General features: G+C 36.5%; 1 protein-coding gene across 1 annotated transcript in view; it reads left to right on the top strand.

Moving 5' to 3' along the window:
* LOC129365155 (ryanodine receptor 3-like) overlaps window positions 1-12590 on the top strand; it is a 99337-nt gene extending 86747 nt beyond the window's left edge. Inside the window, exons 84-105 of the mRNA XM_055038125.1 lie at window positions 439-456; window positions 1021-1101; window positions 1816-1904; window positions 1982-2110; window positions 2190-2294; window positions 3363-3444; window positions 4763-6075; window positions 6420-6478; window positions 6606-6780; window positions 7331-7417; window positions 7506-7700; window positions 8320-8450; window positions 8534-8576; window positions 8695-8822; window positions 8931-8991; window positions 9084-9230; window positions 9806-9940; window positions 10034-10190; window positions 10693-10757; window positions 11165-11265; window positions 11892-11943; window positions 12292-12590. Coding sequence (XP_054894100.1) covers window positions 439-456; window positions 1021-1101; window positions 1816-1904; window positions 1982-2110; window positions 2190-2294; window positions 3363-3444; window positions 4763-6075; window positions 6420-6478; window positions 6606-6780; window positions 7331-7417; window positions 7506-7700; window positions 8320-8450; window positions 8534-8576; window positions 8695-8822; window positions 8931-8991; window positions 9084-9230; window positions 9806-9940; window positions 10034-10190; window positions 10693-10757; window positions 11165-11265; window positions 11892-11943; window positions 12292-12387 — 3449 coding nt within the window. The 3' untranslated portion in view covers window positions 12388-12590. The remainder of the gene's footprint in view (window positions 1-438; window positions 457-1020; window positions 1102-1815; window positions 1905-1981; window positions 2111-2189; window positions 2295-3362; window positions 3445-4762; window positions 6076-6419; window positions 6479-6605; window positions 6781-7330; window positions 7418-7505; window positions 7701-8319; window positions 8451-8533; window positions 8577-8694; window positions 8823-8930; window positions 8992-9083; window positions 9231-9805; window positions 9941-10033; window positions 10191-10692; window positions 10758-11164; window positions 11266-11891; window positions 11944-12291) is intronic.
* Window positions 12591-17232: the final 4642 nt, after the last annotated feature.

Below are 17232 nucleotides of genomic sequence, written 5' to 3' on the forward strand. Positions count from 1 at the left end.
GTCATGTCATCCTGCAGACAAACCTGTGTTACTGTATGTCAAAGTCCTGTCTGACTCCTAAAACTGTCACAAACACATTTCCATAGAATGTTTCTATTAAACTGATGGGTTGCATACAGTATAATAACTTTTTTTAATCATACATAATCCAGCTCATATTCACCTCATAAGATCAGGCATAAGTGATGGTTACTGTTTTTTGTCTAAACTCCTGCCCGGTGAGCAACCTGTGCTTTCTGTAAGACTGCAATAATTGTTACTGTACGTCAGTGTTGCCAATCACTGTATGTAAATTAAATATATATCTATAGTCCTATCATTGTTTCCCCTGTTCCTACCTATTCTGATTAAATTTCAATGTCTTCTCCTTTGCTTATGTCTGCCTTTGTTTTGTTTGTTTGTTTCCTTCTGATCATGTTTTAATGTCATCGATCCCAGTCAACGTGAGTGAGCGGGGTAAATACATGGTTTAGATTCTACTCATTGTATGCTGTGCTGACATCTTGACTGCTCTAGCTCCTTTTTTCTTCCTTTCCTTATTTCCTCCCGGTTCCTGTGTCCTCTTCTTTCTTTTTTATGAATGCGATGCAATGTCACTATTTGAACCCTGGACTGAATAAACTAATGCATGCTCTTTTACTCTCCGGTCAGACCCCTAAGATTGTCTGAAATGCTTTAGTGTAGGAAATCAGTGCTTGCTTTTTCCTTTGGGACCTTTATTTATTTTTTATGTTTTAAAGATTTCTATAATACTAACCAATATGAATTATGAGTTAAATCTACTAAAGCTTTGTTTGTGTGAACAACAAAGCTCAGTTCTCTTCCTGTATTGTTTTATTTAATTTTTTTTGGATTGATGCACTTGACCTTGTATGTGTGCTCTCAACAGAATAGTGCACAAGATTTAAGGTTGTTTGTCAACAAGGCAGCAGGCAAACATTAAGGAAGCTTGTATGTCTGCATAGATATGAAAGCATTGATCAATATTGAAACTAAAAAATATGTTATGCTTGTTCTCAGGTTCCAAGGTTCTGCAAAATGATGAGTTCACTAAGGATCTCTTTAGGTTTCTGCAACTTCTGTGTGAGGGTCATAACAATGGTAGGTTGGCTTTTAAATGTCAAAATTTCAGATAATGTTGAATGGAGCACAGTAATATTTGAGAGGACAGATTTGGGGTAAATAAAGTCCTTCTTCTAGAAAATATATTCTTACACTTTGAACTTTTTTCAAATGTACTTCATATGCTAATCTAACACAAAGTAGCGATGACATAAAGCAGTAGGAAATTTATAAATGGTTTTCCATTTTTTTAGAAATAAAAAATTGAAATGTTTGGCTTCCATTCTTTTTTAGCTGTCCTTACCCTCACAGCCCTAAACATTTCTCTGAGGTTTTCTAGAGTGAATACACAACATTGAGCAATCCAGTGAACACAGTAGACCAAATAAAGTTGTAGAGAAAATTAGAACAAAGTTAGGGACTAAAGCAAAATCCTAACTTTCAAATATCTCAGAGCAATGTGAAAATTGTGATGCTGAAAGAGCTGCAGAGATGCAGCTCAGCTGTAAGAATCCATGGACAGGAAGTCTACAACTTTACCTGTTTACGCTATTTTCTTTATTGATGTGTGAAAACCAAGAGCCAAAAGATGTGATTTTTGCAGTTTCTTTCACTCAAACATTCATTTTCTTTTGATAGGACTGGGAAGCTGATCAGAGTTGCTGAGCAGATGGATGTGACAAAATGTGAAGAAGGCTGAGGAAGTCATTTAATTCTTACTTTATGCTTAATTGTCTGTCATGTGCATTTTAGATTTTCAGAATTTCCTGAGGACCCAAACAGGGAATACCACCACAGTCAATATCATCATCAGCACAGTTGACTACCTGCTAAGACTCCAGGTAGCCCACTGTTGCACACAGACCTCCTGCCTTTCCTGTATAAAAAACAACAATTAACTTATTAGTTTCTCTTTTAGGAATCCATCAGTGATTTCTACTGGTATTATTCTGGTAAGGATATCATTGATGAGGCTGGCCAGAGGAACTTTTCTAAAGCACTGTCAGTTGCTAAACAGGTCTTCAACTCTTTAACAGAGTATATACAGGTATTCCATCACCACACACTGCTCCACAGTTAGCCATGTCAATCTTTTGCTCCTATCAACCATATTGTTTGTCCTCCAGGGTCCATGCATCGGTAATCAGCAGAGTCTGGCTCACAGCAGGCTGTGGGATGCAGTTGTGGGCTTCTTGCATGTCTTTGCCAACATGCAGATGAAATTATCCCAGGTATTTGATTTATGTCAGCAGAAATAAACTCAAACTTATGAGAAGTGAGGAAATATTTCTTTGATGGAAGTTTTCCTATTGTTTTCATTCATGAGCTTGGCAATCACTTCCTAGACTATTATACTAAAAACTTTAGCATAATATTTTCAACAATGTCTAACCATTTTACAGATGATACTTGGAGGGTGAAAGTTGAGACAATACATATTGTTGATATTTTAATATTACTGTATCTTTCAGCGAAAATTTAAATGATTTTTTTGTTATATTTCAATGCTTTTTACAAATTATATGCATGTAAAGACTTAACCACTTTGGTGATGAATCAGCTTGCAATAGGAAGACAGTTTTGAAATTCTTTAAAGGTTGAAAGTATACTCAAATATTTGCTACTGAACTTGTCAGCTGAACTGGATTTTCTGTTGTACATATTTTTGTCTGTAAATGCATAAATTGTTTAGAATTTTGGGTTTAAATAAATTTCAGGAGGTAACACAAATATAAAAGTACATTTTGGTCAACGTCAGAATATAAATGCCATAATAAATGTTTATATGGAACCACTTAACCAGTTAAAATAAAAAAAAACCTGAACAGTAGTAATGTTTTCTGAAAGACCACTAGAGGTCCCTCCTGCCTTAATAAAAATTCTGTGTGTTACCGCAATACAATCACGTCAGCCAATTTAGCTAACTGATTTGTAACCTTATCTTATCATCTCTAAGGATTTAGGTGTGACAGTAGATGCCAGGATGTTGCAGAGCACAGGTGCGGGGGTTGAATTCAACCCATCAAAGTTAGGTTTCGATTTATGGCATGATTAAAACAAGATCCAGAGAGACCCTAAATGAGTCAGAGTGACCCAGCCATCTGTTCCTGGACGGTGAAATAACATCAACCCTGGTGATGATCGATGGATGTTGAGTTGAGGGACCGTCTGGCCCCCAGCAGAATCCGAAGCAACCTTGATCACTTGAGACTCAGTTCAGGGTTATTAAATAGTGCAAAGCAATCCCTACAGGAAAGCCATCAGTTGTCTGAGTGATATTTTGTCCCTTCTCGCAACAGGATTCCAGTCAGATTGAATTACTGAAGGAGCTCCTGGACCTGCAGCAGGACATGATCGTCATGATGCTTTCTCTTCTAGAAGGTACGTTTACTTCATGATTGAAATAGAAATGTGTATAACCAACTGTTAGATCCTCTGAATCTTAGAAAAGTATTCATGCAACTTGCACTTTTTTTACATAATGCCAAGTTAAGACAGTCAATGTATTTTGCTGTGATTGTCACAGGATAGGCCAAATCAAAGCAACAACTGGAGGCATAAAATGAATCATGGTATTCAAAATCTTTGAATAAATAAAAATTAAAGAGTAAAATTGCACCCCCTTACCTCTGATACCTCTACAAAATACAGTGCAGACAATGACATTCAAATGTTACTTGTCAATAAATCCCTCTGTGTATAATTTAGATTTAACAAATGACAAAGTAAAGATCAAGGAATATAGCAGACAAGTCAGGCATAATGAAAGATTTAAGCTATAAAACAATATTTCAAGCTTTGCATCTGAAAATAGTTGCCACTTTTGCCATCAAACAAAAACATTGTTACTTTAGGGAAGCTGCACAGAGTTCAAAGGGGAGAAATTCTGGACAGAATATCTATTATTTGTGCACTTTATGAATCTGTATTTCATGCCAGAGTCCCAAAGAGAGAGACTTTACTTGAAGAAAGAAGTGCTAAATAAAGCCTTGCAGGGGTCAGACCAGGCGTGTTTGGGAATGTACTTCGGACAGATGAGACCCAAAAGTCTCATGTACTTTTTTTAGCATGTGAAAAATCATGCAAAAAAATTACATTACCATAAACAAATCATTAGAATGTGGTGGTATCAACAGGATGTGGAGGATGCTTTTCTTCAGCAGATAGAAAAGTTGATCAATGTTGAATAGGAGATTGGCAGAGCTTCTTTAAAAATAGATGTTTCCATCAGCACAGTACCTTAAAAAATAAACGCAGAGCTACAGATGAATGCTTTATGCCAAAGCAGGTTTGTGTCTTAGAGTGGGTAAGTCAAAGTCCAAACCTAAATCCAAACAAATCTGTGGCAGAACTTACAGATGGTCTTTATTCCTGTTGACCTTGATCTATATTACTGGTGGAGACATTCCCCCAAAAAACATTGTGCTGTAATTCCATCAAAAGGTGGTTTTACAAAATTCAAATCAGATATACTGAATACAAAATGCTTGTCACATTTTCAGAAAGTTATTTGTAACTAATTTTGAAAACCATGTGACATTTTCAAGTGCTTTGTTGGTTTATCGCAAAAAATCCCAATTAAAATAAATTGAAGTTAGTGGTTGGAACATGAAAACATGATAAAGGTTCAGCATTACACCTTTTTCTCGTCAATGTACTTCCTAACAAAGCCTTATTCGATCACCTTGTTTTTTTACAGGTAACGTTGTGAATGGAACTATTGGCAAACAGATGGTTGACACTTTGGTGGAGTCTTCAAGTAACGTGGAGATGATTCTGAAATTTTTTGACATGTTCCTCAAGCTGAAGGACTTGACGACATCAGACAGTTTTAAGGAATACGACTCAGAGAGTAAAGGTGTCATTTCTAAGAAGGACTTTCAAAAGTCCATGGAGAACCAGAAGCAGTACTCTCAGTCTGAAATTGAGTTTCTTCTCTCCTGTGCTGAGGCTGACGAAAACGACATGTTTAGTTATAAACAATTTGTGGAGAGATTTCATGAACCAGCAAAGGACATTGGCTTTAATGTGGCTGTGTTGCTCACCAACCTCTCGGAGCATATGCCCCACGATACCCGTCTCTCTACGTTCCTTAACCTGGCTGAAAGCGTCCTGAGCTACTTTGAGCCTTTTTTGGGTCGTATTGAGATCATGGGTGGAGCCAAACGCATCGAGAGGGTCTACTTTGAGATCAGCGAGTCAAGTCGCACACAGTGGGAAAAGCCTCAGGTGAAAGAGTCAAAGCGGCAGTTCATATTCGATGTGGTCAATGAGGGTGGAGAGAGTGAGAAGATGGAGCTGTTTGTCAACTTCTGTGAGGACACCATCTTTGAAATGCAGCTGGCTTCTCAGATCTCAGAGCCGGATCCTGTTGAGCGTTCTGACGAAGATGAGGACGAGAGCCAAAATGCTGTAGAGAACCAGGATGAGGAAGAAGAGGAGAACATCATGATGGAGTCTTCCTCAGCTTTCACAATTGCTTGCATCTCAATGAGAAAGAACCTGTGTCACTTCCGGCAACTGCTCACTCTGAAAAGCATAAGGCGGCAATATCGGAGATTCAGGAAGATGAGTGTGAGGGAGATGGTGAAAGGCTTCTTCTCTTTTTTCTGGATGATCATCACTGGTCTTTTTCACTTTATCTACAGCCTGGTTTGGGGTTTCTTCCACATCTTGTGGACCACCATGTTTGGGGGTGGCTTGGTCGAAGGGGCTAAAAATATGAAGGTGACGGATATTTTGGGAAACATGCCTGACCCCACTCAGTTTGGGATTCATGGAGATGTCCTGGAAACGGAAAAAATGGAGGCCAACGATGCCTCAGCTTTGGAGGAGATGGGTCAGATGGCTCAGGGCGATGCAGCAGAGGCTGACCTAATGGCGGAGCTGCTCAACATACAGCCAAAGAGGGAGGGCAAGCATGGAACTGAGCCAGGTTTGGGGGATGTATCAGAGGTGGTGGTTGGAGATGCTCCATCAATAGCTAGCGCAGTGAGACAGAAGAAGGCACAGGTCAGTAAAGTACTGTAGTTGTTCTTCGACTTCTTCAAATTTATTCTTGTTACAACATCAATGTATATTATTGGAATATTATGTGAGCAAGACAAAGTTGAGCCTAATTGTGGAGTGAAAAAAACATGTAATATAATTTTTTTTTTTTGCAATATTAGTAAGCCCCTTGTTTTCTGAAACTTTAAATTAAGTTGTTAATTATTACTAGCTAATAACTTTTTAAAATAACCATTACATTATTTAAGAACGTAATGGTTTATAATTGAGCTACGAGCAAAATCAGCAAATGTAGATTAGAGTTAAGTTTTTACTGACTAAATGTTGAACACACAATTTTTTAACAGATGGCTGCAAAGAAGAAGGCTTCAAATGGAGACTACAAATCAGACTCAGAAAAGGGAGAGTGAGTGTAGTTTTTCATAAAGTACAAACTTTGTACTTGTATGCATAGAAACATTTCTGCATTCACTCTTATTCTTCAAACACTTTTTTCCTCATATACTTCACACTAATGGAATTTATGTTTGCAGTTCAGAGGATGGTGAGAAAAGGGATCATGACAAGGGCAAGGACGAAGCTCCACCACAGCATTCAATAGAGGAGAGAAGAGCCCCAAAGAAGAGGCTCGGCCTGAGGAAAGAACCACCAGAGGCCTTTATGGCCAGCTTTCTGGCTGGCTTAGAAATCTACCAGACTAAGATGCTGGTCAGAACAGTACCTATTATTACTCTCAACACCAAATCAAATCCTTTCGCTTGCCCAAAGCATCTTAAAATTTGTTATGCTTGAGACTGATTGACAAGGAATTATTCATTGTTCATCAGGTTTAACAGTGGATAACCAAGCACACCCACATATTGCTTTGGAGGCAATATGTGGGTGATGACAAGAAAAGACAAACTTGCACAAAAAAATAGACAAATATTTTGTGTTTTTTGCAGACTTTAACCACCTAACTTTTTTTTTTCATTCATTCTGATTGAAAGTTTTTGCCTCAGTATTTCAACAGCTCACCTGTGATGTTTCTGAGCAGATCTTATGAATAGATTTCAATCTACAGTATTTAGCCTGCAGCATTAAGTTTATACTTTACATAAAAACCTGATCACATATCAACATGAAAATGTATTGTTTACAACAACTTCATTCTTAAGTTAATTTTTAAAAATGAAGCACCAAAACTGTAAAGTAAACTATAATTGAATAAGTTGCATATATAACTCATGCAGAAATTATTCTCATAATTTCTTTATAGAACTACCTGGCTAGAAATTTCTACAACTTGCGCTTCTTGGCACTTTTTGTTGCCTTTGCAATCAACTTCATACTTCTCTTCTACAAGGTACATTTGTTTTTAAACCATTCTGATGTTACAATTGAGGACTGGACCTTGTTTGCTTTTTATACATGTTAATAAAATGCTCTTTTAGGTGACTGGTGATTACTCTGAAGATGAAGACCCCTGGAACCGGAGAGGCAGAGAAGGAGAGGAGGAGGATGAAGGAGCACTCGAGTACTTTGTCCTGCAGGAAAGCACTGGTTACATGGCACCGACACTTTGTTGTCTGGCAATACTACATACCATCATATCTTTCCTGTGTGTAGTGGGATACTACTATTTGAAGGTATATTGACAAAAATGTCATTATATAAGCTATCCATTGTCCATTGCAAAACTATTCATTTCCTTGAACTTTAGCACTATCTGCACACAATTATCTGATGGTCATATGTGTATGCGTATATACAAGGATCAGTTTGAACTCATTTAAGATTGTAAATATCACCATATATTTGTTTATATATTTTCCTACATTGTTTGCACTGTACAGTGATAAACAATTATTTGTGTCCTATTCTATTTGTCAGATTACAACATCATGTTTATAGTCTGGTATTTAATGTGCTAGATTATCACAAAATAGTACATAATTGTAAAGACTCATAAATGGCACAATGAAGTAGCACCATCAGCTTTATCACTCACAAGTAGGAGTGCATTCTGTATCATGGCAGTAGCTTTATTAGATAGGTAGATTTTTTTTCTCGAGTGGGAATCTCCTTGAAAACTTCATAAAATAGCTAATCTTAGAATTTTCATTGTATTTTTGAAAGACTTATCATTTTGATTTTGACTTCTTGAACATGAAATTTAATGTAGTATTTATAATCTCTGTTTCTCTAAAAATCATGGGATGTTAGTGTTTAAGACTTTAACCTAAAATGTGTTTTTCTTTACACAAGGTGCCTCTGGTTGTGTTTAAACGAGAAAAGGAAATAGCTAGAAAGCTGGAGTTTGCGGGCCTATATATTACTGAGCAGCCGTCCGATGACGACATTAAAGGACAGTGGGACAGGCTGGTCATCAATACTCCGTGAGTCAATCACATCACTGGTATTTCTCTCTGAGCTGTAACAGTGGTTTAATTTTTATGTGTGCTTTTGTGGCTTTTACCAGCTCCTTTCCCAACAACTACTGGGATAAATTTGTCAAGCGCAAAGTAAGTTGTTTAAATATTTGTTTTCTTGGTTAAATCTCTATTTCACACGAGCTTTAAAGTAAAACCTCCCTGCTCATTTTCTCACCTGTTTGTTTATTTTTATGACTGCTGCTTGCAGGTGATAAAAAAGTATGGAGACCTGTACGGAGCAGAGAGGATAGCAGAGCTGCTGGGGTTGGACAAGAGTGCTCTGGATTTCAACCCCACAGAGGAAACGGTTGCCAAGGAGGCATCACTAGTGTCATGGTGTGAGACTGGAGCAATAAATAGCTACTAGACTGGAACTGCATATGAAAAAAATGGAGGGCAAACAGAAAATATGAATGATTAATATCAGTTTCTTTCCTTTTCCAGGCTCAGCTCAATTGATACAAAATACCACGTCTGGAAAATGGGAGTGGTGTTTACGGACAATGTACGTTAACATGAAATTTGACAACCATATTTTGGGAATTTTCTTTTTGTGTCACTCAGTTGTTGATTCTGATCATTTTGTGTATGCAATAGTCATTCCTGTATCTAGTTTGGTACACAACCATGTCCATTCTGGGGCACTACAACAACTTTTTCTTCGCTGCCCATTTGCTGGACATTGCCATGGGTTTCAAGACCCTCCGCACAATCCTGTCCTCCGTCACTCACAATGGCAAACAGGTAAGAAGGAGGAGGCAAGTCTTCTTCTAGACAACAGGGGTCAGTGCTGAGTTAAGGAATGAGGGCAAGGTTCATGTGAGGTGCATAATAGTTTTAGCCTACAAGCTATCATCAGCAAAAGAAGATCATAGTCTTTAGTTGTTGCTTTGTAAGTCAAGAGAAGTGCTGAAAAGATCCTATGTCTTGTAGAGTAGAATTTTTAATTGAAGTATTTTAAACAACAAACCAACTTTAACTATATCACTGCAGTAACATATACAGTTAAAACTGAGTGCACTAGTTGAACTAATTTTAATAATTGACAAATATAACTTGAGTAAATAGAAAAGGCAATTTTCAAATTATGACTTTTTTTTTTTAAGTGGAGAAGTTATCCAAACCACCCTAGCCTTTTGTGGAAAAATTAATTGCCATCCTTATTAAATCATAAATTAACTGCATTTTGGAACATTTTTTGGTTCAACTACAATCAGGTTTGAATATTGCCTGATCTGTATGTACAGTTTTTTTTTTACAGTTTCATCATAGTCTCCCTCCCTCCTTCATCCCTCCCTGTTCCCCATTTTCCTCTGCAGCTTGTGTTGACAGTCGGCTTGCTGGCAGTCGTGGTCTATCTCTACACTGTGGTGGCCTTTAACTTCTTCAGGAAGTTCTACAACAAGAGCGCAGATGACGATGAGCCAGACATGAAGTGTGATGACATGATGACGGTGAATGAAAGATGCAATTTAATAGTTTTTTTCCCCAACTTAACTTGCGTCTCATTCTCACACTTAAAACAATTCTCCATTTTGTTTTTGTAGTGCTACCTATTCCACATGTATGTTGGGGTGAGAGCAGGAGGTGGCATTGGGGACGAAATCGAGGACCCGGCAGGCGACCCATATGAACTCTACCGCATCCTTTTTGACATTACGTTCTTCTTCTTTGTCATTGTTATCCTGCTGGCTATCATTCAAGGTAACTTTGCCAAGTGCACACACAGTCTTTACTAAAAATATTTTTAGGAAAGGTTTACTCTTCACTTCCCATTGAATTCTTTTAGATTTTGTCACATTTTGTCTCATAATATTTCTTCTATTTCTCTCCCCTGCTGTTTTTTATCCTTTGTCTGCTTTTTTTTAAAAAAGTATTTCTTTTTATTTTCTTCATGTTCTCTTTTGCTTTTCCTTCTGACTTTTTGTGAGACTTTAAATTGGAAAATGGGAAAGATAAGGAGAGGGGGAGTTTGATAATGGGGATACAGATTCAGCCTTTCCCCTATTGGTCAAAGTCAAGATCCAAACAAAGTATTGACTCAGGCAGTTTGAATACAGTTGCAGTCTATCTCATAACCCCCCCAGAAGAGTGACTTTTGCAGCTGCAACATGAAAAAAGAAAAGAAAAAAAAATTCATAATTACATTTTCAAGACACTGTTTGTCTTTCTTATTTCTGCCCATAACGTCTGTTTGTGGATGTAGGTTTGATAATTGACGCCTTTGGAGAACTGAGAGATCAGCAGGAACAAGTCAAAGAAGACATGGAGGTAAGAAAATGTTTTACATAATTTACTGGGGATTTTGACTCAATTTCAGGATATTTTTTGTCAATGGTGTATGTTTTGTGTCTGTCAATACATAAATTTAATTATTATATACATGATGGGGTAATCTTAGACAACGTATATGATGGAGGCAAAGTAATATTATGTGCTTTTTTCACACTGCATACAACTTAGCATACCTTCTTCAGTGTAATTTTCTCAGCCTTAATATTCACATGAAACATGAATCAAGGGCTGACATGTGTGATGTCACAATCTTAAATCAAAACAACAGGAGATGTGAAATCAACCTAGGGGAGAATGCCTTACATCACACTTACCAAACACAACAATGTAGTGAAGCAAAGTAGAATAAATCCTATAAACATATTTTTATCTTCTGCCCTCAGACCAAATGTTTCATTTGCGGCATTGGTAATGACTACTTTGACACAACGCCTCATGGCTTTGAGACTCACACCCTGCAAGAGCACAATTTGGCCAACTACCTGTAAGTAGAAACCTGCACGGTATGTAGCATGAACATTTTCCCCATTATGTGTTACTTTTGATCCGTAACTACTTAACTGATAGATTTAGCACATTGGCACAATACTTGGGCCAAACGATCCAGATCACTCAATCCAGGAGATGTGCCTACCGCCCACACCCTCTGTGTGCTTCCTCTGAACTCCCTGCTTGGCCATTGCTTGTGCATAACACCACTAACAACAAAAAGTCTCAGTCCATTTGCTCTCACAGTCAGCTAGCTGGTGGATCCGAGACGACCTCATTATCTCGCTTCATTACTATTTAATGCTATGAACTTTATTGGAAAATAGGTTTGCAATAGTGCACTCTCATGCAGTATTCATTATGAGCCGGCATGCTGTGACGCCCACAGAGATATGGTGGCTCGTTGCCATTTACACCTGATTTTGGAAGCAGCAGGTGATTCGGGGACGAAGCCAGGGTTTTGTTTCTTTGTTTAGACACTCGCCTAAGACATTGATTGTCCAAAAATAACGTGGCATCATATGACAAATTTGAATCTCCACATCTCATTTTCTCTCCCTCTTGTCTGTGTGCAGGTCTGTAGAATGTTACGAACTAACAGTGATGTTTTTGTTTTTTAAGGTTTTTCCTGATGTACCTCATCAATAAGGATGAAACGGAGCACACTGGCCAGGTAGAGTATCTTCTCTATGCACAAAGCCTTTTACCGAAGAAATTCTTAAAGGGAGAGTCGAACTTCAACATAGAAGTTATAAAGCTTTTTTGAATAAAAAATGTCTTGCCAACTACCAAGTTAATGTGACGACGAAGATCATCAATAAAAAAGATTCAACCAACCACAATGTACAATTACTACATTGGGCAATTTTTAAGAGCTTATATTCACAATCTCTGTATTTATGATTTTGATTTAGAAAAAGAACAAAAACCCTCAATAATAGTAGTTTGAATCTCATGTATTCATTGTCCCTCATTCACAAGACTGTTATATATTATAAGACTGTCTCTGCTTGATGCTCAGGAGTCCTATGTGTGGAAGATGTATCAGGAGCGCTGCTGGGATTTCTTCCCAGCTGGAGATTGCTTCCGGAAGCAGTACGAAGACCAGCTGGGATAGAAAAGATGCATTTTCCTCTTCTCTATTCAGACAGATACAACACACACACACAACCCAGCATTGCTTTGGAAATGTTTGGCAAGAAACTTAAATAAATGTTTTTATTAAAAACAAGAAATAAGTGGAGGTCATGTTGATCGCCACTGTTGGTACAGTTTAAAAAAAAAAAAAGATCTCTGACTTACTCAGACTTATTTGATCTGTTTTAGATTTGGGACTTGTTATTGACGTGTGTTGCCTTTTCAACAACATAACCCCAAGTTATTGCACAATTTTTTTTATATTTATTTATTTATAGTGTTTTGGAAAAATAGTGGGTGTGTGGGGTTATCAGACAATGTTTCAGTCAATATTATGCACAATGTATGAATGTCGAACCTGAGACTTAATGCCAAAAGAAAAGCAGAGAAGTGTAGAAGATATACTTAGTGGGCAAAAATGTGACTACAGAAAAGTTTTATTCAGATGTTGTAACATTGCATATTAAGTTTCTAGAGAAAAGTGGCAAAAGGTAAAATAAATGCCTAAAATTCTTTATGAAGTGCCTTACAGTACTGTATCTACATTACAATGAAGCTATGCAAAATGTTTGGGGGTTTTTCCGTATTGTATGTAATACAATAGTCCTACTGGAGCGATAATCTGTTAATTGACCAGATACAGTACGTAGTTTGTGGTTGAACGTGGAAGAAAAAACGTTGGTATTTCCTATTTTGTTGCTGAATGCAGCATAACTTCAAGTGTTCAAGATACAGTGTAAAAACAACAAATGGAATAAACCGATCACCCCTCAACGTCAAAAAAAAAAAAAAAGAACTGCTATTGTATGGCAATTTGTATGTAATAGCTTTGCTGATCTGTGCATTTCTTTTGATGGAAAAGAAATAAATTGTTGAAGAACTAATAATGTTTCTAAGTCTTTCCAGTTGTGGTACTGCTTTTCAAACACAAAGCTGCAAGATATGCCAAGACACAAAAGCAGGATGTGATGCCTGTCCATTACGCTGGATGTAATTTTTGTTTCTTCTTATTAATATAACTGCATTAGGTTAGTTGAAAATGGATTGATGCTCTTAAATAAATAACTCCATAGCTTTTTAAAATCACTCTGATGGATGTTTACTTCCTTTGTTCTTATACTACTAAAGGTAGTGTAAGAACATATCTGTATATACCTCAGGATTTAGAGTGAATGTAACATCAACAGAATACCAAAGACTTTTGTTGAAAAAATAAGTAATTAAAATCTAATTTATTATCAATTCACCCATAGACACCCAACAAAGTACCCACTAATTCAAATCTATAAACTACCTATAAAAGATGAATTATAAACCACCAAAAAATAATGAAAAACGCAATTGTTAATCGATGAACATCGAAAACTGATTCCCATGTTTTTAATGCTGCCATTGTATAAAGGCAGCAACAAAAATAAATTTGGGGGTAAATATTATAGGAAAAATTATAGTTTTCAAATGATGTTAAAGGGAGCAAAATTATTGTTTACCTAAAAGTTGCCCTAATGATTAGGGCAACTTTTAGGTAAACAATAATTTGGACATGGTTGTGTACCTAATCCGAATTTTGCTGCTGGATGCAGAGCATCACCATGTTGTTCACTTCTGCATGAAGATAGGTCAGAAACGTCTTCAAAACGTCTACTTTGCATAATGATAAAGTCCATAAGACAGCTGGATCCAGAGCTTGATGCTCTTTATTTGAAATCTCTTCATCTGAATTGGTGTCAAATGTTTTGTTTGGTGGACAAAAGAAACATACATTTTTAATGCGGTTATCACATATGGATTTAATTGCAATTTAATTCAAAAACTAATTCTAATTGTATTATGTTTTTTTTGTTTTTTAACAACACAGCCTAATTCTATTTTTAATATACCGTTCACTTATTAACTAATCCTAATTTAAATTATATTTGTTTTCATTAGCTTTAAGCAGAAAATTATAATTAACAGAAATACAGGGTTGAAAACAGTCTGTGAACCCTGTAAACAAAGTTCCTGAATTAATTACTTTTTTGATCACATTTGGATTTAATTGCAATTTAAAAATTCTAACCATTGGAAACGCAATTATGGAAATCATAATGAAGTGATAAATATTCAATCGCATGCGAGGAAATTATGGGGATGTTGTAAGACATGATGTGATGTGACAGAACTTTTACATTGTTCTGTTAAGATGGCAGATAATAGCAACAAATAACTACAGCCTCACAAGGTTGTTTGAGAATTTGCTTTGACTAAGCCTATTTCACCATGAGTGCATTTAAGTGGTGACTGACGTGCTGAAAGACAGTTACTGTATGCAGCACAGTTTGTTGCTATAATCTGCCAACTGTGTGCACACAGCTTTAAGCTTTACTTCTCAGTTAATTTCAGTCACCCCACACCTCAAAGCTACATCCCAATTGTGACTTTGCTGCAGCTTTTAATCACAATGCAGTAATGAGCATGAAGCGACTGAGTAGGTGAGCACATTTGGTCAGCCAGAGCGATAGGAATGGGCCTCAGCAGGCTGCGTGATGGGAGTTTTAGCCCTCTTACCCACAGTGCCACCTGTCAGCCCACATCAAGTCACCACACCTCAGGCACCACACAGTGCTGCAGTCTGCTGCTGAGATCCCCTCTGGAAGTAGCACTTTTGCCTAGATTCGGATGGTCCCGTGGAATATTTTACACCACTTTGAAATCCGAACGAGATCCGTTACCATTATTCTCCAATGAAATGATTTAAAACTCTTGCATTTAAAAAGTAACATTTATTAATAAGAATATTAAAAATGTGTCTGTCAGTGGCAAATTTATTATGAATAATTCCTGTTTTGAGTGCAGCATGTTAAGCAAAGATACTGTCAGGAAAGAGAATTGATTATGTATTGCAGCTGTTTCCTGTATAAACAGAAAATAGTTTCAATTAAACTGTACAATAATCACAGGAATTATAATATGTGGTTGGAACAATTTTCAGTTTAGAACATTTTGCTAATTTGTGGCTTGCACAGGAAGCTGAAATATGTTCTTTAACTTGCCATATTTTATCAAGTTGAGTATCGTAGCAACATCATCTTATTAACAAAATAAACAGGCCTGGATCATGTTCATTCAATACACAAATGGCTAAATTATAATGAAGTTTTGAGGATGTGCAAATATTTATTGCGACTAATTAAGTTTTATTGTTAATTTAGGTCTCTTGTTGTTTATTTATAACAATTCTCCACATCCACATGCTGTTAATTTTTTCCTGCGTACAGTTAGCTGAGGAAATTGTCAACACTTAGAGTTGTCTGCTAAATATCAACATGAAAGAGTGTGTTTTCATGGCTACACTCTGAAACAGAAAAAGAAATGACTCAAGCGTCAAGTAAAAAGACATTGGATTGCATCAATTTTAAAAGCAATCTACAAGGTATGCAGCAGCTCTGTGGAAAGAAAACATATTACATAATACAGTTACATAATAACTGTGTTTAAGTATAGAAAGTCAGATTTTCTTCTTGTATAGAATGTAAAAATCACTGTTCTTTGATTTGATTTGGTTCTTGCCATTGAAATACAAAGTTATTCCTGTAAGAAAGAGGTATGCAAACAAATGTTATCACATCCACCTCATCCACAAAGACACACAGTGAACAATCTGTCCCTTAAAAACTGTGCAATCCAGCAAACATAGTTCACACTCTTACATGAATGCAATTAAGAGAAAACTTCTATATATTCATATTAATTTATTTAAATGAGTATTAGACAAACATTAGAAGAAGAGCCTTTACATTTATTTGTACCTTTGAGCTCAGTCCATGCAACTATAATTTCCATTCTATTCTCAATCTAGAATCTGTTATTTAGGATCCTCTCCAAGAATTGTTCTGCCAAGGAACTGGTATATCTTTGCACAGAAGTAATTCATCCATATTTACATTTTTTATTTCATCCAAATGTTTGAAATCATCAAACACATTTTAATATCAGACTAAATTAATCTGAGTAAAAATAAAACACATATTTCTGCTGATTTCACTTGCAAAATAAATGAGTCGTGAACAAAAAAGACTCAATTTAACAGAACACATCTGTGAAATTCTGAATTAAATATGATTAATTAGTAGAACAATTTTTCATAAAAACCTTAAAGACATATAAGTAGACACAATACTTAGCAGAGTTAGCCCAATATTTTGGGAAAATCTGGCACAATTTGCTGTCTTCTTTCTGAAGCTCCTTTCTCTCCCCCCTTTGTGTGACTCCCATGATACCAACAGCTGATGTAAAGTGGGTGAAAATTGTATCTGGCATGTCAGTGTGGACCCTTGCGTTGTGCGTGGCTGTTGTGGAGTGACAGATTGTTTGGGAAGGAAAAAGCAGCTTGAGTTACAGTCTGTGCTGTCACCTCGAGCGGCCCACCTGCAGACAAACCACCAACTGGTGATGAGAAGCCACATCCAGCACAGTCTCATTGTGCTTCTTGTCAGGTGCTTCTCATACAATACTATAAAAGAAACAACACCCTATAGTAGCTAAACCAATTTCTAGGTCATTCTGTACCAATTTTCTTGTTGCTCTTAGATAATTGGTGTACAGTTTGTGTTTAACCTGCATCATCCTGAAGTCATGACAAAGACAAGAAATAAAGAAATTGTATTACTTTTTTATTTTTATTTTTTACTAAGCAATCAGTCTAATTTTATTTATAGTACACCATTTATTTGCTTGAATGCAGCATCACAAAAAAACAAATTAAAATTTGTTTTTAATTTGTTTTTAATTATGATTTTCTGCTTCAAGCAGAAAATCATAATTTATAGAAATACAGGGTTGAAAA

The sequence above is a fragment of the Poeciliopsis prolifica genome, unplaced genomic scaffold (genome assembly GCF_027474105.1).
Source record: "Poeciliopsis prolifica strain line A6 unplaced genomic scaffold, Auburn_PproV2 SCAFFOLD013, whole genome shotgun sequence".
Classification (NCBI taxonomy): domain Eukaryota; kingdom Metazoa; phylum Chordata; class Actinopteri; order Cyprinodontiformes; family Poeciliidae; genus Poeciliopsis; species Poeciliopsis prolifica.